This window comes from Durio zibethinus, chromosome 24 (genome assembly GCF_047325235.1).
Source record: "Durio zibethinus cultivar Kanyao isolate XHJ-2024 chromosome 24, ASM4732523v1, whole genome shotgun sequence".
NCBI lineage: Eukaryota > Viridiplantae > Streptophyta > Magnoliopsida > Malvales > Malvaceae > Durio > Durio zibethinus.
In genome coordinates this window covers 18479813-18502610 of record NC_143185.1, presented here as the reverse complement: position 1 = coordinate 18502610, position 22798 = coordinate 18479813, and the positions used below count along the sequence as shown (strand labels likewise).

The 22798-nt window shown below is 30.1% G+C and overlaps 2 protein-coding genes across 5 annotated transcripts; both read right to left on the bottom strand.

Annotated features, from left to right (window-relative positions):
• Window positions 1-1347: 1347 nt before the first annotated feature.
• On the bottom strand, window positions 1348-7864 carry LOC111317033 (branched-chain amino acid aminotransferase 2, chloroplastic-like). Of its 3 annotated transcripts, XM_089753902.1 has the most exons (11): window positions 7574-7864; window positions 7404-7498; window positions 5770-5944; window positions 5629-5668; window positions 5223-5399; window positions 5003-5134; window positions 4198-4296; window positions 3945-4061; window positions 3095-3190; window positions 2358-2470; window positions 1348-1717 (listed from the first exon to the last, which is right to left on the bottom strand). In XM_089753902.1, exons 3-11 carry the CDS (start codon window positions 5775-5777, stop codon window positions 1600-1602), a joined length of 900 nt encoding a protein of 299 aa, XP_089610028.1. In that variant the 5' UTR covers window positions 5778-5944; window positions 7404-7498; window positions 7574-7864; the 3' UTR covers window positions 1348-1599. The 3 variants fall into 3 exon arrangements, with proteins under 3 accessions (XP_089610028.1, XP_022775074.1, XP_022775075.1); XM_022919339.2 differs by lacking the exon at window positions 5629-5668 and having other exon boundaries at window positions 5770-5947; window positions 7574-7831; XM_022919340.2 differs by lacking the exon at window positions 5629-5668 and having other exon boundaries at window positions 7574-7831.
• Window positions 7865-8589: 725 nt separating this feature from the next.
• On the bottom strand, window positions 8590-15158 carry LOC111317032 (protein CROWDED NUCLEI 4-like). 2 transcript variants are annotated; one of them, XM_022919338.2, is made up of 9 exons: window positions 14795-15158; window positions 13183-13392; window positions 12827-13103; window positions 12029-12299; window positions 11831-11914; window positions 10006-11744; window positions 9529-9874; window positions 8967-9150; window positions 8590-8853 (listed from the first exon to the last, which is right to left on the bottom strand). In XM_022919338.2, the coding sequence occupies exons 3-8, from the start codon at window positions 13057-13059 to the stop codon at window positions 9031-9033; spliced, it is 2793 nt and encodes a 930-aa protein (XP_022775073.1). In that variant the 5' UTR covers window positions 13060-13103; window positions 13183-13392; window positions 14795-15158; the 3' UTR covers window positions 8590-8853; window positions 8967-9030. The 2 variants fall into 2 exon arrangements, with proteins under 2 accessions (XP_022775073.1, XP_022775072.1); XM_022919337.2 differs by having other exon boundaries at window positions 12827-13080.
• Between the last annotated feature and the right edge of the window lie 7640 nt (window positions 15159-22798).

Sequence of the window (22798 nt, the reverse complement as noted above, 5' to 3'; positions counted from 1 at the left end):
AATATTATTAGTAATCAAAGAAGCATGAAACTCAACCTAGAAACTTTTTTGGAGATTAAACTGAATAATGTTTCTTTTTAATGTCAAAAACTGCATAATGGGGGATAAAAATTTTTTGTAGAATGATCTAATAAACTGATCATTTTAATCGATCAGCATATCTCCAGCCCATGCATGATATCTGGAAATTTTGTCATGCAAAGCATAACGCTGACCGACTCTCTGCAGTCGTCAAGTCCTGTAATCAAGAAAGGAGGGTAGTCCAGGAATTGACTGCTACAACAAATTCCCTGAAGGATAGTGTGATTGAAACTTTCCTATGCTTACTTAGCCTTTTGTCCTCCATGAAAACCTGAAAAGCAAGTCAGCAACGCGGTTTCTCTTTTTTTGATACTGCAATATTAATGCTGAGTTTAAAGCTAAAGGAAAGAAATTACAAAAGATGATTAAAAGGTCAAAAGAACAAAGAAAAGACAAAATTTGAAGATAAACCCAGATTCTTAGTAACTTTAGAAGTTTCAGTACTGGTATGGCTGTCATACAATTTGATTAATATAATATTAAATTGTGGTGTTCTTTTCAGACCGTTTCCACGAAGCCAATGAGTTCTTGTAACATGTGTTCTTCTTTTGTTTACTTTTTTTTTCTTTTAACAAAGAAAAATTGTAAAAATGGATTGCTTTATGGGGGGAATATTAACTCTAGAAACCCTAGTGGAACAAGATATTTTTTTTTGTATACAAAGAGATCATAGTTTGGCATAGCAGGTGATAAAATTTAAACTTCATACTTACTAGAGGTCATTTTTTAAGGATTTTATATGAACCAATTAAATAAATTTTAAATTTAAGGTAATTTCTTTTTAAGAGACCTTCAAAACAAAAAAGACAAATGTTACATTGCCATAGGGCCTTACTTTTAGCAATGACTTCCATTGTTTTTCTAAGAAAGAAAATAAATTAAGATCAATGGAAAATGTTGAAACATCTTGGCTTTTGTCCGCATTTTAGCTTCTGATACCAATAGATTCTGATGAACATATTCAATCGTTCATCACGAATTGACTGGAAGAGAAAGAGGGAGCATGTTTGGGGAGGAAGCATCAATGTCAACTCGAACAAGTGATGAAATTTTTCATAAAGTTTTTGGACACATGACATTAAGGAAAGAAGCAATTAGCGAACTAGTAATCCTTTTTCAATTCAATAATGGTAGGTGCATGGGATGGACTTGACTAGACCAGCTCTTACCAGATCCGTGACACCCGTCATAGGCCGAAGTGTCTTTTATTTCGAGTTAGTGGGAAACAACCATAGCACACGACCTATTGAGTTCAACAAATCAAGCTAGAAAATGGATTGGTCAATAAACTCAGTTTCTTGCTTCAAAACAAGAAGTTTTAAAGATTCATTAACTTGAAAAATTCAAGATGCTTGTGTAATCGTGCATCATTCAAGACAAAACAATGAAAATTCTAACATAGTAAAAAAAACCCTATATCTTCATTAATAAAGAAAGAAAAAAAAAACATTTTAACTGTGACGCAGTGATGCCGCTGCATGAGTCGAAACATGCAAAGCTAGATGTGACTACATTATGCTAACTCAACTCAACAGTCCAATTCATCTTGTCTTCTGTAAAACCCATCTGGAGTCTGGTAAGCACGGAGTAGAGCTGTTGTGAAACAGCCCCGAAACCATCTACTCCATATGAAACCCTGCACGTTAAAATTTTACAATAAATTTAATTTGTCAAAACTTTAATGCAAAACCAAGAAGATAGACAACCTACTTCAGCATTTAGGCAGGAAGTCTTGCTTCAACTACACCGCTACCAGTGGCTTCAATCAAAGCATTTTTACTAGCCCTTTTATTTTCATTTGAAGGAAAAGGGAATTAAGTTTACCATCATAGAATGAAAACTTTTGTATATCTCATAAGTACAAAAACTATGTTTTATTACTTCACAAACAAAATTGTGACTTGATCCGAAGAAATAACAAGTCAATTCTACTTGCTTTCAAAATTATTAAAATTTACAGCAATAGCTGCAATTATACATGAAGGCTATTCAGTATTGTGGAACGTAAAATTATCTGCTTTACTCCACTCAATGTCCTTGTAAATGTAAAGCTCAACTACAGCCACTCCTAGCTTTCCATACAATTAGAATGTTAAAATTCCATTTACTAAAATAATATCCATTGAAAAAGTAGCTAATAAACACTAACGCCTACAGTCCCGATCTCCCACAATTGGAGACAAGTACAAATTGAAAATGTAAACAGAACACAAAAAAAAAAAAGCAAAATTATTAAGTTGAGCCAAAAGCATTTACTCAACTGGAAAGGGAATTACCTTTTACCCTTATAGGTAATGCTGCCAACTGGTGACACTACTACTGCAGTCCCTGTGCAAAAAACTTCGTCTGCATCAAGCAACTCATCCACTGGCACAAGGCGCTCCTCAACCTCCATAATCAGTAAATGAGCATTAGCAAGTGATCCAAGGAGCTTGCTTACATACTCAAAATGATGCAGACAAGCTACAATTATTATGTCATACAATATGAAACTGAAAAATTTTATTAACTCAATCCAGAGGAAACCATCCATGTAAAAGCGGAAAAAGCTGGCTCCATCATAGAGTATTGCAGAATACCTACCAACTTATTCAGAAGATATAGCTAAGTGAAGAAACTTTATTAACAAGAAAAAATAGTTCACTGTCATAGAATTACTTTATTAACAAGTAATTCTAAGTGACAAATATGAAAAAGAAAAGGATGGTAACCACTCTGAGACATTCTTTCATAACAAAAAATTAGTCAAGAAACACCAAAAACTATTATCTACATTAAAACAACAGCATCCACAAGTTGCAGAAACCAAACACAAGACATTCTCCATGATCCAACATGTAAATTTAGAACCATAGGGCTCCTACAAAAACAGTCCATATTTTGATTCCTGAATCATTGATGTCCAGGAACTCTTACATGCAGGCAACAAAGAATACTATTTCAACGTGCATATCACATATAACTCTATTATTTCGGCAAAATGTCTGAAAAAGGCATATTACAGAACAAGTACCTGGAACCCTTGGTTTTGAGCAACATCAATTATACTCTTTCTTGTGATGCCAGGTAAGATCGTTCCCTTTATCGCAGGAGTCGAGATGACATTACCCTTAAAACACAAAATTTATAGGTTAAAAGAATGGACTCATTAGTGTCAATTACACTATCTCAACATGTTTTAGCTCATCGACCATGGTCAAGTATAGAAAGATCTAAAACAAGCCTTATTTAACTCAGAAATCTAAACTCTTCAACAGCTTAGAAACAGAACAGCTTCCAGATGCTTTATTCAAATCATTTAAGAGCAATTATTTTATTGTAAAAAGATTAAACAAATTATCCTTACACATTAATTGAACTACACAAGTATTTAAAGATATTAGATTTAAAGATGGGTTATAAGAAGCTACATCATAGTAAAAGTAAAAGTTTTAACGAGTGGCTATAGTGACACAACTATATGTAGCAGTCATTTGGTCAAAGTCAAGATACTATGGTAACGATGGTACCCCAATTTGTAGTTGAATGTCAAACTACAAAGACGGGAAGTTTTCTATTCCAGTGCATCATGAACACATTCAGGGGGAAGATAAAAGCCAGGAGATCATGGCAACAGAACATGGTCCACTGGCAAAGTTTCATTATGAAGTTTCGATATTTAGACACATATCTGTTGAACATATTGAACAAGATTTTCAAAAAGGGTGAGAATGCAGAATGGTAGGGGCAATATCCTGCTTAAAAGGTGATTGCCGATTAATGCTTCTTCTCTATATGAAAAAATGAGTAACGCAACAAAACTTGATAAATATATATATATATATATATATATATGAACTACCAACAAATAATGACCATAATACCTTCACCATGAAAATGTTGCAAGAGGAAACTTCCTCCAAATACTTTTTGTGAACACAATCAAGATAGAGGACATCAGAATATCCTTTGGCTTTTGCAGCAGATTGTGCCTTCAGAACCTACATACATGATATAAAAAGACAGCATTAGCTTGCAGAAAATTTAAGGAGTTTCATTGTTTCACTATCAAAAATATTTCAACTGAGGCAAATATATCGGTGAATGGATTCACTAAGCACCAGAAAGCTAGCTTACCGCAGCATAATTCCCAATAGTTTTAACACCCCCAGTGCCACCAGGAGTGGCACGATGCAATTCGTGTTCAACAATTAAATTTATTGGAGCAACACCTTCCTGGAATCATATATAAATTATGGTGAACAAATAATCATCATATGACGGTTTGCCAAAACTATCACAATAAGGAAACTGAAGGAATACCAATGGGTAAACCTAATGCAAATTATTACACCGCCAAACAGAAAGTTAATAGCTTGATATTATGAACCTTCATTTAAGTAAGAACATGGTAGAAGGGAGAAGGATTTTAAGACTTAACATAGCACAATCATGAATGGTTGCTTATCTCATACGGAACAAAACAACAAACCATCTTCATTGATTACTAATTTATGGTAATTATAAACATAAGGCCAAAAGAATCTTTCTAAAATATTGGTATGTAAAATTATAATACTTTATGGTAAACAAGTCTCTGGCTCAACAAAGATTAGAACATGTAGGAAAAATATCCACATAAAGTAGCACTTCATTTTTCTATTCAAATGTGTTATACTACTTTCAGGATAAAGTTACATTGCATACAAAGTCATGCTAATATTTTCCTCCAAGGTTATGTATAGGGATATAACTTCAAACCTTTTCATCGTTACATTATACGTACGTACGTACGTACGTACGTACGTATGTATGTATGTATGTAAATTTAAGAACTTTAAAACAAATTAAACAACTAACATATCCCTCTTGCTTGGCCAAAGAAAAGGAAACTTGATTAAGCTTATGAATGACAAAAAATCAAGCAATGGAGATAATAAACCTTAAAATAGTTTCCCACAGGTGAGACATAAATAAGAAAGGTGTACTCAGGAGCAGGTGCAACACCAAGGACAGCTCCACTCCCCATGAGCAATGGCCTGATATACAAGGACCCTTTACCTGGAGGGGGAACCTGAAACGAGAAATTAAAACTTTACTCATAAAACAGGTAAAGCCAATTGGTATCCAAACTCATACTTCAAATCAAGGTTATTAGTTACCCAGCGTTTGTTTGCCAGGACAGTTTCCTTAACAGCTTCCACAAACTGCTCAACAGTGGGTGCTGGCATGCACATCCTCTCTGCACCCAGCCTCATTCGAAGAGCATTCTCCTCAGGACGAAAAAGAAGAATGTTACTATTTTCTTTCCTGTAGGCTTTCAGACCTTCAAATAATCCCTACAGACATAAACCATAACATAATGATAGGAGAGAGATAAAAAGAGAACTGCTATATCACGATGCTTAAAGACAAATTAAAAATAAGTTCTACGCAGAAAAATTAAAGGGGGTCCTAACAGCAAATTATCTTAGAGCAGATATCACGCATGATGAACTCTCTCTTTTTCTTTTTTAGAGGGGAGGTGGCGAAGGAGGTCATGTTACATAATATCGGTATATAACTTACGTAATCTGTAAGCATTTGCAAATAAATCGATGTATGAATGCTGCACAGCAACCGTCATATAACCATAATGGGTAAGTAGCAAAATCAAATCTAAGCAAAAGTTGAAAACAAAATTCACTCATGAAAGTTAAGAAATCTGACCTGTCCATAATTTAAGACCCCAGCTGAGGGATTTAATTCAATATTCCCAAACCGTTGTAATTCACCTTTAGAAAAGTTTCCACCTTGAGTACATTTCATCATATACATATAATCAGTAGGAATAAACCCAAACCCAAGATTGTCCCACTCTATATCAGCTAGTTCAGATACTTCACTGCTGCATTCACAACTCAGTTGAGTAAAATACATAGAAGAACAAAAAAAACACCATTTAGGATCAAAAGAAGCAAAATAACAGATGAAATTTAACAATATCATAATATGATCTGTAGGCAGAGAACTTTTTAAGAAAATAAGATAAGTATTTTCCAAATCTCTCCACCTTTTAAAGAGATTTAGAACGGAATGGAACCAGCAATCATACTGGGGATAGAGATGCTTTTTAATAGAAAAACCTATTTCTTTTATCCTGAACCCATTTATATTCAACCAATTAAAAAAGAGATTAAATTTAACTTCTTATTAGCTTGAATTTTGGCATTTCTCTTGGCTTCTTTCATTATGTAAATTTCCAAATTACCGGATCGATTTCTGATTGCATTGGTAACTTTTTAGCTACATGGCTTTATTTACAGGCAATCATCTTGGGTATAAAGGAACGGCCAACAGCAAATAGAGCAAAATGCAAATTTTATTAAGCCAAAATAATAAACAAGTAAATGAAAGGCACAAGCTTTTTTTTTTTTGGGTCACAAAAAAGTTTAGGAGCAGGGGAGGTTAACCCATCTCCAAGGCCAGGGTAAGCAGCCAACCCACAAGAGGATTTCTACAGATCCTTTGGAACTTTTCAGACTCATAGATCGCCGACCGATAGGGAACTGTGGGGGTTCGAACTTGGGTGCTTTACATCCAGGTCCGAAACCTTAACCACTTGCGCCAACCCCATTGGCATAGGCACAAGCTTTTGCTACTCATAAAAGTCAAATTTTTTTTTTAATTTTAAAAGCATTTTTCATATGTACCCAAACATTACCCTTTTTAGTCATGCAAAAGTGTCAAACACAATGAAGTCTATTTTATTTAGGTACTTTTCTTTTTCAGCTTATTACCAAAGGCAAGAATATAATTTTAGTCCCTTTATCATTGTTCCTTTTGCTATTAGTTTTTTGTTTTATAAAAAAAATTGCCACAAAGTAGAAACTAATAATTGATAGAGAAAAAAAGAAAGTAAGCAAATAGTTAAAATGAGGCAATAATTCAAATAGAGTTGTTCAAAAAAAAATTTAATTAGAGAAAAATGTCGCTTATTTTTGTAACCAAATGCAAATTTTTAGTACTTTTCTTTTTTTTTCATAAGCAAAAAAAAAAAAAAAGTTGAAACCATAGAAAGCATTTATAATTAATAAAAGATAGATCTTCCAAACAAAGCAATAACCAAACACAGCTGCTAATGCTATCCTTTTTTTCACTTTATAGCAAAATTAAAACTTTGAAAAAAGAAAAGTTCTTCGATTAAAATATGCAAAAGAAAAAAAAAAAAAGAGCTACTAAAGAGGAGCCTTAATGAAAAATAAATAAACAAAGAAAGCAATGAAATTACGCAGATCTAATGCAATTTAATCATATAATTTCAAAATTTTAAGCTTGAGAGTAAAAGAACAAAGATCAGGCACCTATAAGAATCGGTCAACACAGCAGCACCACTAAAAGGAGAGTTGGCTTCATTAACATTTCGAAAGGAGGCAGAAACTAAAACTTGCTTCTGGAACTGCACAAGAAATGTATGAGCAAATAAGTAAAATCAAATACGGGAACTGAGAAGACGGAGGAAAAGTGAGGTTACCTTGAGAAATTGCGGCGGACAGAAACGCGTGCGTTGAGAGGAGAAAAGAGGAAGAAATGTGGCGGCCGCAGCGGAAAAGGAGGGGGAAAAGCGTGAAGGACAAAGAAGGAAATTTGGCTGGAGACTAGCTAGGACGGCGTTGCTCTCCATTCTCTCTCTCTTTTCTTTCCCTCTTCTCCGTTTCCCTCTTTTCTCTTTGGTGGAAAAGTTGCTCAAGTGTGCGTTTGCAGGCACCAGAGGGCTGACTCCAACTGACATGGATACTCTTATTGTCTTTATCAAATTTAACCTAAACTAGTCTTCGCTCTAAAAAATAATAAAAATATTTTTTAACTAATATTTTTAGATATTTTAAATTGAATTACTTAAAAATAAAATAAGGCGATTAGTGAAATAACACATAAAGCATTTAATTACCAAATTTAATACAAACAAATTAGGCTTGACGTTACATCCAATTTTTTATATCCAGAATTAATTTTATTTTCTCTCTTCTATCTTTTTTTTTTCCATCTCCACAAGTTTTTCTTGTCATTTTTTTCTAGATTTCTTTGTTTTTTTCTCTCTCCAGAAGTCTTTCCTCCTCGCATTCCTCTCAATTTATTTTTCTAAACATCCCTTTTTTTAGAAGTTTAGTTCAATTGCTCATTGAATCCTACTTATTTTTTTTAATTATTTAAACAACTTATTTACCTGAATTATGATTGATTTACAATTTAAACGAGCAGGTTAGTTGCCCTAGATTTTTTTATTCTTTTCAGTGTGAAATAAAAACACAAAAAAAAAAAAAAAGACAACAGAATCAACCATAAAATCATAACTTTTAAAAGTCATTGTTGAATCAGTTTCTCAATAAACCAAACCGCGTTTCCTCATTTGCTATATATATATATATATATATATATATATATATATGTGTGTGTGTGTGTTATTTGGGGGTAATCAAAAGCATCAAGCCATCCGGAATCAGTTTCCAACACCACACACCTATATACTTAATAGTTAAAAACACTTACGGAAAAATCTAATCCAATTTTGTCATCATATCATATAAGCCATAAACCAGTAGAAGACACTCTCAACGAAACCTATCATACATCAACCGACGAAACTAGGAATAATAACATAAACCAACTACCAGACAAACCCACACTGAAAAAGAAGAAGATAGGGAAGCATTTACAAGTTTCAAACAAGATCCTAGTTAAAACCGGTTGCATATTTAGTTACTGCAACGCAAATTGATCCCTTCAAAGTCTATATTAGCTACTTCTGTTATGCTGCAATACACCAAAACAGAGTAATTAGAAGACTCCTTCTATCAATATCGATCTATCATAATTTGAGACGAGAGTGACGAGACTATTACCCAAGAGAGGAAAGAGATGAGTACCTTTGTGCAAAATGGTTAAACGTCACTGCTCATTAACTGTAGCAGCTCAAAAGAAACTATAATTCTACAGCTGCTTGAACCTTCTTGTCCTCATTCCAATTTTCTCATTGTCATCAGGTTTGGGAGCAAAATTTTCCTCAAGCTTCTGTTCACTTTCGTTTCTTTCTGACATGTCCTCCATTGGCTACAAAATAAAAAATTGCATGATCCTTAAGGATACAAAATAAGATCTGAAAAGGAAATTTAGTTAAGAGGCATATCAAATTAAAAAAACATAGATAACAAGAACACGGACTATTTTGCTCTAAATAAAATGCCTGGAACACTTCCTACTTGATGAAGTTACATAAATACCTGATCAACTTGAAAACCCATTATGAGAAAATTTATTAACTTGCCTATTAACAGGAAACGATAATGTTAAAAAACTGGAGAGACAACTACGGTAAGGGAAAAAAGCAAAGAACTTAGATTGCAAGTAAGAGCCTACTAAAATGTTGACACTAGCATCTGCATACAAGAAAAAGGAACTTGCAGATAGGCATGCATGACCAGCCCTTACCTGAGAGGGCTCAGTAACTTGAGAAAAGTTCCCCAACTGTGCTTCTTTCACCGTTCCTGGTTCCTCGTATCCACCATTCTCTCCTTCTGTAGCACTTGGATGACCACAAATTTCTCCACTTTGAGGAATATCCTGCACTGATTCTGCTACAATATCCTGCAAATGGTATCCGTTTCCTAGAATGGAAGAATCATGATCAACGGTCTTTTTTTCGTAGGTTACTTCTGAAATATTTATTATTTTATCAATAATCAGCACATTGGTCTCATCAGCCCCTCCTTCACCCTGATTGTATGACATTAATGCAGGCTGATCCACTGATGCATTTGGTTCAGCTGAACATACACTGAAAAAAAAACAAATGTCAACATAAGCAAAAGTGAGCTATGTGCATCAAGAAATAATCAGAATAACAATACAAGGCTAAATAACATGCTAAAAACAAAAAATTCAGAATAAAAGGACAGAAGTGGATACCTGAGAGTAATATCCTCTTCTTCAGTTACAGAAGCATCTTTCTTTTGCCTCCTTTTCTTAGCACCAGATGCCGGTGAGTCATCAACTCTTCTTTTCCTTCCAGCTTGAATTCCTTGTTCAAAAACTAATAATGTCTTCTCAGAATCATTTTTCTTGATTTCAGATTCCAAATCATGAATTCCTTTTACCACCTCACCTTCACAGGATACTTCCACTATCACTTTTGCTTCTCCAAGCCCCAAGGACCTTTCTTCAGGCTCAATTTGGGCCTCGTTGGGTGAATGTTTGAATATCAATTCGCTGCAACGCTTGATCCATGAAAAACGGGCAGAGCTAGGAGGAGATGCACCGGCTGGTTTTGACATTGGAGAGTTGAATCCATGGCCATTGTCGGCAACAACAATATTTTTATCTGAACCAGATCCAGCATTTTGCAAGACAGTTTGTTGTTTCAGATTCTTTCTTTCAGATGCTTTCTGCCTGTAAAGCTCAATAACAGAGTGTTGCAGTTTAGCCACTGTCATATCATCCAATGCAGCTTTCAAGTTCCCCAACTTTTTTAGTTCTTCAATCTCAGCATGAATCTCATTTCTATCGGCATGCAATAGTTCTCTCTGTTGCTTCAACTTGTGCCTTTGCACCTTAAGCTCCTCAATAGACTTGTTCAACTCTGCCCACTCCCTTTCTCTTCGTTCACGATCCAACTTGATCTCTATTCTCTCAGCATCAAGCCTTCTCATTTCTAAAGTAGTTTGTTCCAACTCTTTCTCTGCTCTTTCCTTGAGAGCATTAATATGCTGAAGTTCATTTTTCTTTTCTTGCTCAAATGCTTCCTCTCTTTCCTTCAAAGAACCTTCTAATTCCTCACGCCTTTTCTCAACACAATTCTCCAACTCCCTCTTTTGGGTTTCAATCCCCAACAAGAACTCAGCACGCTCTTGTTGAATCTTGTTGAACCAATCAGAATGCTCAAGCATCATCTTCCTCATGAAGTCTTCTCTCTCACAATTCAATGACTCAACATCCTTGTTATGCTGCTTTCGCATCACACCACACTCTCGTCTCAAGCTGTCACGTTCATCCTTGAGAAACTTTGAAACTGCTTCTCTCTCCTCATGAACACAAGCTGCTTCCCTCCGCAACTCTTCTCTTTTTTCATCAATCAACTCCCACTCAGTTTCAAATTTTGCCTTCTCTATTTTCAACCTATCTGCATCAGCCATAAGCTCCAATTTTTGAGCCCTAACCAAGTCAAGTTCTTCCTTTAGTTTTAATTCCAAAGTTGATAATTCGCGTGTCTCACTTCTCATGGCTTCTAGTTTTTCCTTTGCACAATCAACTTGAATTCTTTTATCTTCCAAAGAAGACAATGACTTCTGCAGCTCTAGTTTCATTTTACTTATCTCTTCCTTTTCTTTTTCTAAAAATGCTTTCTCCAACTCAAGTTCCTTTTCAAAAGCACTCAAATTTTTTTCCCTCTCATCTATGAGACTAGACTTCTCAGCCACATCCTTCTCCTTCTCTCCTAACATCCTCCATTGAACCTCAAAATCATGTTCCCTTTCACAAATTAGATCCTCCCTTTGATTGATATCCATCTCCTTCAACTCCCATGCTCGTCTCTTCATTTCAATCTCATCTTCTGCCATTTTGTGCTTCATTTCAAGCTCAGCCTCAAACTCAGATTTTCTGGTTCTCAATACAGTTTCATGACTATCAATAACCTTGCGAATTTCATCCTACATTATTCATTGAAAAGGGTAATTTTTCCATAAAAGAGAAACAAAATTGAAAATCATAAAGTGTATAGGACAAAGTAACTCACAGATTCTTTGATTGCAAGTTTTTCTTGAGAAACAAGCAGCTGTTGCTCTTTCTTGCTAAGTAAAGCTTCTCGTTCAATAACAGCCTGCATGCACAAAAGAGGAATTGAATTAATATGATTTTCCACAATGTAAAAGCATCAAATTCACATGGAAGTGCATCCAAGCAGAACCGTTATGGAAAAATGTAACATGCAAACCTCTTCTCTTTTTGACAGAGAAGCTAAAACCAACTCAAGGTTGGATTTCTCATCCTTCAAAGCTCTACGTTCCTTTTCAATATCCACTCTTGAAGCCTCCAACTCCTTCTCAAGTTGATTTAGTTCTTGAGTTCTACTAAAAATATACTCCTCTCTTCGATTCAAGGAAGCTTGTCCATCAAGTAGTCTTTCATGTTCTTGTTGTACAATCTTTTGCCTCTCACTCAATAATTGCCGTTCAAGAATGATCTCTTTCTCCTTTGCATCACAACTAAAACATGAAACCAAATAATTAAGAGACTCGTTGAACCAAACTTTTAAATAAAATTTATGACTCATGATTGCGCTATATGACATCATGGTGAAAACTATTATATGAATTATATTATCATCAGCAAACTGCAGAAATGCAGCCAAGCAAGCATGCATATCCAATATACACACAATATCACCCTGACCAACCCAATTACGTTTTACTTGTTCACTTTCGGCAAAGGCAATTCAATCATGTCTGTCTCATAAAAACATTTTAAATAGATTAAAAGGCTATCATGCTACCAGATTCTTATTTATAGTAAGTTTTCAATCCAAGACCTAATTCATATTGCAGTCCAGTAGCGTGAAGACTAAATCATATGAATACAGGAAGACACATAAGGCACAAGTAGTTCTTCTTCGCAAATAAGAGCATGTCCAAAAACTGCAAACTGAAAGGACCTAAAAAATAGAGAAACAACTGAAAAAGAAAATGATGGTACAAACAACATAAAGAAGGAAAAGGCAATGTGTATGACATACTCATTTTTGAATGATACAATATGTCTACTAAGGTCATCTTCACGTGCTTCAACTTCTTGCAGCTTTCTCTCAGCAGTGCGTCGAAAGAGGCTAGCTTCTGCTTCTAAAGACTTTGCAGCGTGAAACTTTGCCTCAGCCTCTGTAAACTTCTTCTCAGTATCCTCTATCATAATACGTGCTTCAGCTAATCTACTTTCAGCTGCAACCTTAGTTTCAGCAGATTCTGCACGCATCTCATGCAAAGCCTTCTCAATCTACGAAACCCCACCACAAAGTCCTAAGAAACATATAATTGTGAAAGAGAAGTGAAAAATAAATAAAACTACATTGAAGAGAGACTTAAATGGCAATCGTACACTTGCTATGCATTCTTTCTCAACTCCTAAAGCCTTCTTCAAACCATCCTCTCGCTTTTTTGCTTCTGCAAGAGCAGATAGATGTGCAGCTTGATCCCTTTTATGCATTATCTCACTTGCTTCAGCAGAGGCTTTAATTTGCTCATACTTGGAATCCAACTCCTTTCTTTTCAATATAAGAAGGCCCATGTGATGTTGGTGGTCAAAGAGCTATACACAAGAATAAATAAATATATAAATAAAATGCTAGAAAGCTATGTAGAAAGAAGCAGAAAATGAATGAAGCTTTACAACATGAACTTATGGAAGCTTGTAAATGATGCAATGATAATCAGATGCTAAACCAAGACTGCCATCATTCGTCACTCTTATCCGTTCCTTTGTATAAAGCATTCATTTAACTTTCATTCACCCATCAAGGTAGGTAAAGATCAATACTCAATAATATGCCATCCTTGGAACAAACAATTGCAAAACCTCAGATGAAAAAAATATACACATAGAATAGTATTCAACCACCAAATAATAGCAGAAACCGAGAAAGGCTGCCTAAAAACAATAAACAAAGTCTAAGAAGCCACAAAACAAACAGACAATAAATGTTCCTAAAAGCACTTACAAACCTACAAAGTTAAGAACTAAATGGTGCCATTTAAATGACCCCAACATCAACCACCATTTGGGTACCAGAAGGGGGAACAACACCTCAATCAAATAGTGCGAACAGATAGTGAGGTAAAAAAATCAAGTTTGCTCCATCAAAACTCATAAAAGGAAAACACATATTATGCAACTAGAATGGCATTTAAGTGAAGTAACAACACCTCAATCAAATAGTGTGAAAAGATAGTGAAGTAAAAAAATCAAGTTTGCTCCATCAAAACTCATAAAAGGAAAACACATATTATGCAACTAGAATGGCATTTAAGTGAAGTATGAACAGATAGTGAAGTAAAAAAATCAAGTTTGCTCCATCAAAACTCATAAAAGGAAAACACATATTATGCAACTAGAATGGCATTTAAGTGAAGTAACAAAACCTCAATCAAATAGTGCGAACAGATAGTGAGGTAAAAGAATCAAGTTTGCTCCATCAAAACTCATAAAAGGAAAACACATATTATGCAACTAGCATGGCATTTAAGTGAAGTACAGACCTTTTAACCAAGAGCGATGTTCAAGACCTAATGTGGTAGCTTGACACTGAAAATTGACCTCATAAATCACATGGGCACAAATATTGCAACAAATTCTATATATAACAGACTAAAATCTTTCCAAAGACAAAACCATTAACTTTTTATGTTGAAATCTGTTAAAGATCACTTCCATTACCCAACCTTTTTTTTTATATATATACTTATACATTTGATTTTCATTTTGACTTTGAGATTTAAAACTCAAACTGAAACGCCCTACAAAGAAAAAAGAATTTATCTTTTTTTTTTCTTTTGTTGCCACCTTTACATTTCACAATTTAAACTTTCAATATACTAATACTCTATTTTACCTATTGCACCATCAATCAAACAAAGCCTAAAAAAAAAGGGCAAAGAAAAAGTGAAAAACCATGAAAAATTTGAGAAAAGCAGTTTAAAGATCTAAAGCAAACCTCAGCTTCAAGCTTTGCAATATAAGCAATAAGAGCAGCTTTATCTCTCTTCTTGATCGATTCCTCATCGAATCCAGCTTCCTTGAGCCACCTCCCGATCGTTTCGTCACTAAGAGGACTCTTCAAAACCCTAGACCCCGGCGTTATAGACAACGCCCTACTGGTACACGGCGTGACCGGACTCGCCATCTTCCAAGCCCGATCACCGGCACCAAAAACCCTATACTTACTTGCGCCTTTAGCTACTTTTGATCGAATTTTTCACTTTTTTCTTTCTTCGCTGAAAAAGGGCGAGAGAATCAAAGCGCTGAGTCACCCGCTTACCGCTGAGTCGGGTTTTGTTCTTTAGAGAGTTGAAATCGGTAAGAAAAAGAACTTTCCATTGGGTGCTTTAAAAGCAACGTCGTATTAGGAAATTATTCGCCATCATGGCAAAATGATGGAAAGTGAATTGAAATTGGGAATGTTAAACAAGATTAGAGATGAGAGTAAAGACTAAGGTGTGGCGTCAACGCTCCATGTCAGCTATATTATGATTTTAACAAAGTTGATTGACGGCTGGTTTTCGTTGGAAATGTGCTGCTGCCTATGAGCTGAAGCCAGATTGTTACACGTGTTTCTTTACCATTGGGTATTTTGTATGCAAATCTCTCTCTTCATTCATTTTAAATTATTATCATTTTTTATCAATGCAAAATAGATATATCATATATACATCTTCTTGGTTTTATATTTTATATTTAAAATATATATTTTGTCCTATAAAATAGTAAAAAAATGTATGTGGTGTATATATACATATTTTATGTATATATACATAATATACATGTTTATATGTATATATGTTTAGGTATTTATGTGTATATATATATATTAAATATTTTTTAAAAAATTAAGATTTAATAAAGCAAAAAGGAATCAAAATTATTTTATGTATTAATGATGATAATTAAAATTTTATTATCATTAATATGAATTTAATGAGCATGATTTAAACTAAATAATAATAATAATTAAATGTCATCAATTTAGTTTTTAATTATTTTTTAAATTAAAAATTAATAAAATGAAATAAAATACATTTATTTATGGACATATAACAATTTTTGAAAATAAAAAATAATGATTCCAGTAAATTGTTTTTTTTTTTTTACATAGCATGTCATAATATTATAATTAAAAAATTTTAAATTTAAAATTATTAAATATCATATTTTAAAATAATTGTATGAATTTAATTAAGCAGAACTTAGGATTCAGTGCCACTTAATGAGTTAATAACGCCAACTGGTTTCTACTCCGTGGGACAAGACAAAAAAAGCCAAAAAGACGTTAGGTCTGAACTACAGTTACAGACGGAGTGATCTATGTAAAGGCCCAACTGAAGCAGAATTACCTTCTTCTTCTTCCATATAAGGAGCAAAAATCGTTTCATATATATTAATTCTTCACAGCACTGCAAAGAAAAATATCAACTAGATGATTAAATCTTTGATAAAATCAATATGAGGAGCTCACCTTCCACCACTCCAATAGACCAACCATTACAGAATATGATGTTGTTTCCTAAGAATTTCAATATCCTTCGTGGAAACAACAAAGGCTTATTCATGATGCTCAATGTCCTTCATATGAGCGGCACCAAAGTCATAGAACAAAGACAAGATAACATCACTATTTATTGGGGTTGTCAATAAAAATGATAACAGTTTCAATTGAATTATACTTGATTTAATTTTTTAAATATTATGTAATATTATAAATTTTTTAAATATAATTTAAATTTTGATAAATTTTTTATATGATTTTAATCTAATTAAATTTTATTAGTTGATTCAGTTTGATTTATTTTTTTAATTTTTATATATTGTTTTAATATAAAATTTTTATATATTTAAATAAATTTTGATATAAAATTTTTTTTATTTTATTAAAAATAAAAATATATATAAATTAATAAAAATAAAAATTTTGATTCAATTTATTTTTTATTTTTTTATTTTTGATTCAAAATTCAATTCAAATCTAATATATAAATTTAATATTCAAATTTAATTCAAATCAAATAAAAATATTAACTTCAATCAAGTCAAAATTACAATTTCAAATCAATTTTTAATTTTTTCAATTTTTTTTTCACCGCTGCTTGCCTTTTTTGTGGTCAACTTTTGTCGGATAAACTCAACTAGTCACTGTTGAGTTGGGAAGCTTGGAGGTTACATTCAGGTGATTGCTGGAGCAGTGAAGATGGTGGTGGTCTATCAATGGTGTCCTTTCGACGTGATCTCGTGAGTGCATATTATCTATGACAAACTGGGTTAGATATCTGGGCTGGGCCTAGTGATTAATAACTCAACGGGCCGAATTTAGGTTTTCAACTTAAACTTATTAATTATAACTGTGACAAAATTTCTTAAATTCAATTGAAGTTATAAATTTTTTAAATATATATATAATACATATATACTTATTTACAATATTTAATTTTAGAACTCTAATTCAAATCCAAGTATTAAATTCCATTATTTAAATCAATAATAACTAAATTGAGTCATATCAAGTTAGATTGGAATATTTATAGTATTTTTTTTAATGCAAATTCAAATAGAAAAAAAAATCTTTACTAAACTTAATCTCCAAGTTTTATGATTAAACTAGGTTTTGATCACATTTTTATTCAAACCAATTTGATGTTTACATCCCTAGTTTAAATATAGTATGTCTTCTTTTTAATTAAACATGGATTTTTGTAAATGTTAAATAAAAATAAATAGCAAACCGAAAGCTAAATTCAATTAGTTTAAGTAATTATTTTTAAAAGATTACATATAATACTAATAATCTTTTTTCTTATCTTTAGATTGAGTTGTCTTTAAAAAAAATGTTTATAAATTAGTTTATATATTTTAAGAAAATTTATCAAATATATTAATAGTAAAATTTTTAAATTAATAATATTTAAAAAATGACACATATCATTTAAAATATATTTTAAAAATTAATTAAAAATAAAAATAAAAATAAAACACTTATTAATTTCTTAACATCGCTTGTGGATTTAAAAAACACTAATTCATATTTTTATGTATAACATGGCTTTGTTAGGAAACTTAAATAGAATCATTTCCACTTAATTTCATGTTTCGTGCATTTTTTTTTAGAACAAGAAAGACGATAAAATATAGAGATGGCAATAAATAGTAAACAAATAGATATTTGTTATTATTCAATCTATTTATATCATATTTGAATAGTTATAAATAGATAATTAATGGATTCAAATAATTTATCACTTCTTTTTCCAATTGTAAATATCTAACTCTTAAATTGCATACATGTTAAAAAAAATATTTCAATTGCCAATTTTTTAACCTATGACTTATTTATTTATTTCACCATTTAAGCTATATTATATATATATATATGTGTGTGTGTGTGTGTGTGTGTGTTTAATATGTATATGTGCATATATATATGTATATATATTATCTTATATCTTATATAAGTATATAAAAGTCAAAGTTTTTGGTAAAAAAGGAAAATTTTCAATGTGAACGGTTTATATTATTGACATATGAACGATTTTAAAATTTGTCATGTGTCTTGTATTTTATTTTATTTGAATATTTTTAAAAATTAAATTAATTATATTTATTTTTTATTATTATTTATCTTAAATCATTCTCAATTAAATTCATATTAAAAGATAATAAAATTTTAATTGCCATCATTATAAAATAATTTTGTGTTCTATTTTTTCAATTATAATATTCAACTCATAGATTACATTTGTGTAAAAAATTAATTAATTTTCAATTTTTTAATCTATAGTCTATTTATTTACTTCACCTTATAAGCTATATATACGTGTTTAATATGTATATCTATTAATTTTAAAATGATTAAAAGATGATCAAATCAATTAAAATTAATTTTGGAATATATAAAATAAAATGAATTTTATTACCATTATTACACTAATTTCAAATTTCTTATTTTTTTCTTTCATTTCTCCCAACTTAAATATATAATATGTTTGATTATTTTAAATATCAAGCATAAATAACTCTTAATTTAAAAATACTATTATTGATTATGATTTAGTTCTTAAATTCATTTTAATCAATTAGATATTCCCAAAACTAAAAATCATCCCATAATCATTTTCAAAACCCATCATATAAATAAGGGTATTTTGGGATGCTTAAGAAATAATTGTATCCCTACAATATTTTTTTTTTGTTGTCATGATATTCTTTTGTCATGCAATAAACCTAAGTTAGGTTTTTATTATTTTTGTTTGTGTTGTTATATGTAAATGGATTAGACACAAATTACATTATGTTTGGTTTTGTATTATTTTGTGTATTACTTTATTTTTTTTTCTTTTGTGTCAAGATCATTTAGATTAAATTTTCACCGTAGTTGCATACTAATTTATATTTTGAAAAAAAATATCATTTTGAAAGGAAATTTTAAAATTAAGCAAAATTTATCGACAATTTAATATTTTGGATTTCTTTTTAAGTTTTGGCCATTGCTATTAGTTTTATTATAGTTTAAATTATTCATATATTTTTATACCTTTTTTTTAGTTTTTGCTATGATCTCGATTTGTATACCAATTTTCAATTATATTTTATCTTGAAATTAATAAATGAACAAGCTAAGTGATAAATTTAAAAAAAAAAAGTGATCACTTATCACCTATCCTATCATATGTATGAAATATAATTTTTTTTTGTATGAAGTTAAATGATTTATTTCATTTCTTAGTGATATGATTTTTTTTGTTTGTCATTCGATATTATGTTTGTTGTTTTGATATTATTACTTTCATGATTTAACTTGAAGTAGAGCTAACTACTATTAAAGTAAATGAAATTTGATAGAAGTAGCTCTTTAGTTGCAATTTTTGGATAAATAAAATAAGTATTAGAAGAATTATGGTAAATGATAGTTATTTTCACAAAATAATTCAAAAAAAGGTAATTTTTTATTCAATATTTTACTATGCTATTTTTTTTTTCAAAATTTTTGGGGTTGTGAATAAAACATTTAGAATAAGATGAATTTCTTATAATTTAAAAAAAAAACATATATTATAATTTAGATTTAAGAAAAGTTAAATCCAAATATAAAATTTTGTTATCTTTAATATATTGAAACATAACAAAGAAGAGTTAAGCATGCATAATAAATTATTAGGTCTATAAATATTGAGGTTGATATGTTTAATTTTTATGAGAATGCTAACCGTATATTTTATCATTAAAAATAATTCTTTGTCAAAATTATAAATATAACATTTATTAAAATAAAACTGGTTGATATTTTTTTAATAAATAATACTTTAATTTTTAAATAGTAGTATATATATTAAAAAATTATCTAATTTTGTAATTGATTTATCTTTTTTACAAGTGATAATCTAATTTAATATCACTTTTTTTTATTATCACATGTCCAAATTAATTTATTTGATAATATTTGATTTTCAATGATGTTATAAATTTCACTTGAATTTGGTAAAAGTTTCTAACTATTAGCCCAAAAAAAAATATATCAATGAAAATTCAATTACAAATTCAAATTAAAAAAATTTGTTATCCATATATTCAAATATTTGTATACATAATCATCTTTCAATCAAAATTTTCATTAATTCTATTTTTATTATCTTCTATTTTAAGGTGTTTATAGATTAAATGAGTATTATTACTAATTTGAATCTTTTTGGTGTAATTACTTTTAATCTATTGTTTTTGTTAATCAACTATTAGTATTTCAATTTTCATTTTACTTTATTTAAAAATTATTACATATTAAAAATATCATCCATGTATTACACGGGCTTAATTCTAATTTAAATAACTTTTGATTATAGAGTTGAAAAATAATTATGTACCATCATTCCACCCAAAATTACTATTAAACTCACAAACCCCTCCATTGTTTTGTTGAGATTAGAATATAAAATGGCTCAAAATTTTGGAAAAATTAAGGCAAAGTTAATCCTATTTTTTATATTAAAGGACAAAAAATACAAATTCAATTTTATATCATTATTAGATTAATTTCAAAATCTCTTTCTTCATTTTTTTTTTCTATTTATATATTAAAAAACATTCATATTTTTTATAGAAAAAATAATCAGAGGTATTTAGGGAGAAAAAGATGCAGAAAATATTTTTTTATTAATTCACTCGAGATTTATAACTATTTTTTTCTTAAAATTTTTACTTTAAATTAAATAGCATCCATTTTTTTTTTCTTAGATTTAGTTGTTTGAATTAAATAGATGCATAAAAGGAAAAGAGAGACAAAGCGAGCCAATTCGAGCTTATAAAGGAAATTATCTAATATGGATGGTAATATTACGACAAGTGGAACGTTTTAAAAAATGGCGTATGTTCTCTAATAAATATATTTTATTTTGTTTTATATATTTTTAATTAAAAATAATAATTTGAAAAACTAAATTAATTACATTTATTTTTTATTATTTATCTTAAATCATTCTCATTAAATTCATATAAAAGATATTAAAACTTTGATTGCCATTATTAATAAATTAATTAATTTTATGTCTCTTTTTAATTATAAATATTCAACTCTTGAATTATATTTATTAAAAACTATACACTTTTCAATTTTCTAAAATATAACCTATTGGCTCCACTTTTTAAGCTATATATGTATTTATGTTTAATGCATTGATTAAATGATTAATGCATAATCAAGGATAATCAAATCAATTAAAATTAATTTTAGTATATCAAAACAAATTAATTTTATTATCATTATCAGACTAATTTTAAAATCTCTCTTTTTATGCACATTAAATGCACATTATACTTGATTATTCTAATTATCAAGTATAAATCTTATATAAATATATAAAAGTCAAAACTTAAAAAACAAAAAAAAAGATAATTGTCCTATGTGGATAATCTAATTTTTTTTACATGTAAAATGTTTTGGACAAGTGTCACATATTCTCTAATTAATAAATTTGATTTGATTTGGTTTTAATTAAAATTTCAATTCCATTTAATTTAATTTCAAGTCAAAATCTATTTTATTATTAATTCTCTACCTTAAATCATGCTCAAATCTTATTAATAGTATTTTGGAAAAAGGAACACTACAAATGTGATTAACTCTCATTTATTTTAAAAATAATATTAGAAAAAAGTTTTACAGTCACTTAATTGATCAATTCTAAGTATAAATTACTCTAAAATTGATATTGTTATTATCTTAATTTGACTCTTATTAATAATATAATCTTTAGTCAATTAACCATTAAAAATTTTTGAATTATTTTCCGTAATTATTTCTAACCTCCCATATATATAAGCATGGTATTTTGGAATTCTATAATGCATTAGGGCAAAATTTTGTTTTTGCATACCTACTCTCCATAATTTTTCTTAGGAGTGCAACTACTTAAAATGTTTATTTCTTTTTTCTTTTTCCTTTTGTGTTGTTACATACAGATTTGTTACTTTGTATAGTTGTAAAAAATTTGCAAAGTGATTTAGTTGCTTTTAGGTTTCGTATTTTTGTATTCTTTTTGGATATAAAGTTTTTTTATTGGTGGAACAATTATTCTTTTTAAGAAGTTTTAGAAGAGTTTCACTTTTGAATATGATTTGATATATTATCATATTTAAAAAATTATTCAGCTTAAATTAATTATATTTATTTCTTTTTATATATTCAATATTTTTACCTTTTTATTTATTTTGACCACTACAAATAAGAATCTACTAAATGATCTAAAAATTAAAATGTGGGTTTGAAGATATACACTTCACTATTTCTTCTTGATTTCGTCTTTTTTTTTTTTAAATGCCCCTTTTATTTGTGTAGCAAGCCTTTATTCAGCTTTATATTTATATTCAATTTACCCTTTTTTCCATTTAATTATGCTAGATATTTGCTATGAAAATGTCCAACAGATTTATTTTGTTAGATCGTGTATGCAAATTTTGAATA

Excerpts from the sequence above, each read along its gene's own strand:
- LOC111317033 (XM_022919339.2), bottom strand. The coding sequence starts at position 7,831 with ATGTCAGTTGGAGTCAGCCCTCTGGTGCCTGCAAACGCACACTTGAGC. Across the intron at positions 5,400-5,769 it reads GGGTCTTAAATTATGGACAG|GGATTATTTGAAGGTCTGAA; the intron begins GTCAGATTTCTT and ends TTATGTCTGTAG. Across the intron at positions 4,062-4,197 it reads CTATTGGGAATTATGCTGCG|GTTCTGAAGGCACAATCTGC; the intron begins GTAAGCTAGCTT and ends TCATGTATGTAG.
- LOC111317032 (XM_022919337.2), bottom strand. The coding sequence starts at position 14,983 with ATGGCGAGTCCGGTCACGCCGTGTACCAGTAGGGCGTTGTCTATAACG. Across the intron at positions 13,081-13,182 it reads AGAAAGAATGCATAGCAAGT|ATTGAGAAGGCTTTGCATGA; the intron begins GTACGATTGCCA and ends GGGGTTTCGTAG. Across the intron at positions 12,300-12,826 it reads ATTGTATCATTCAAAAATGA|TTGTGATGCAAAGGAGAAAG; the intron begins GTATGTCATACA and ends TTCATGTTTTAG.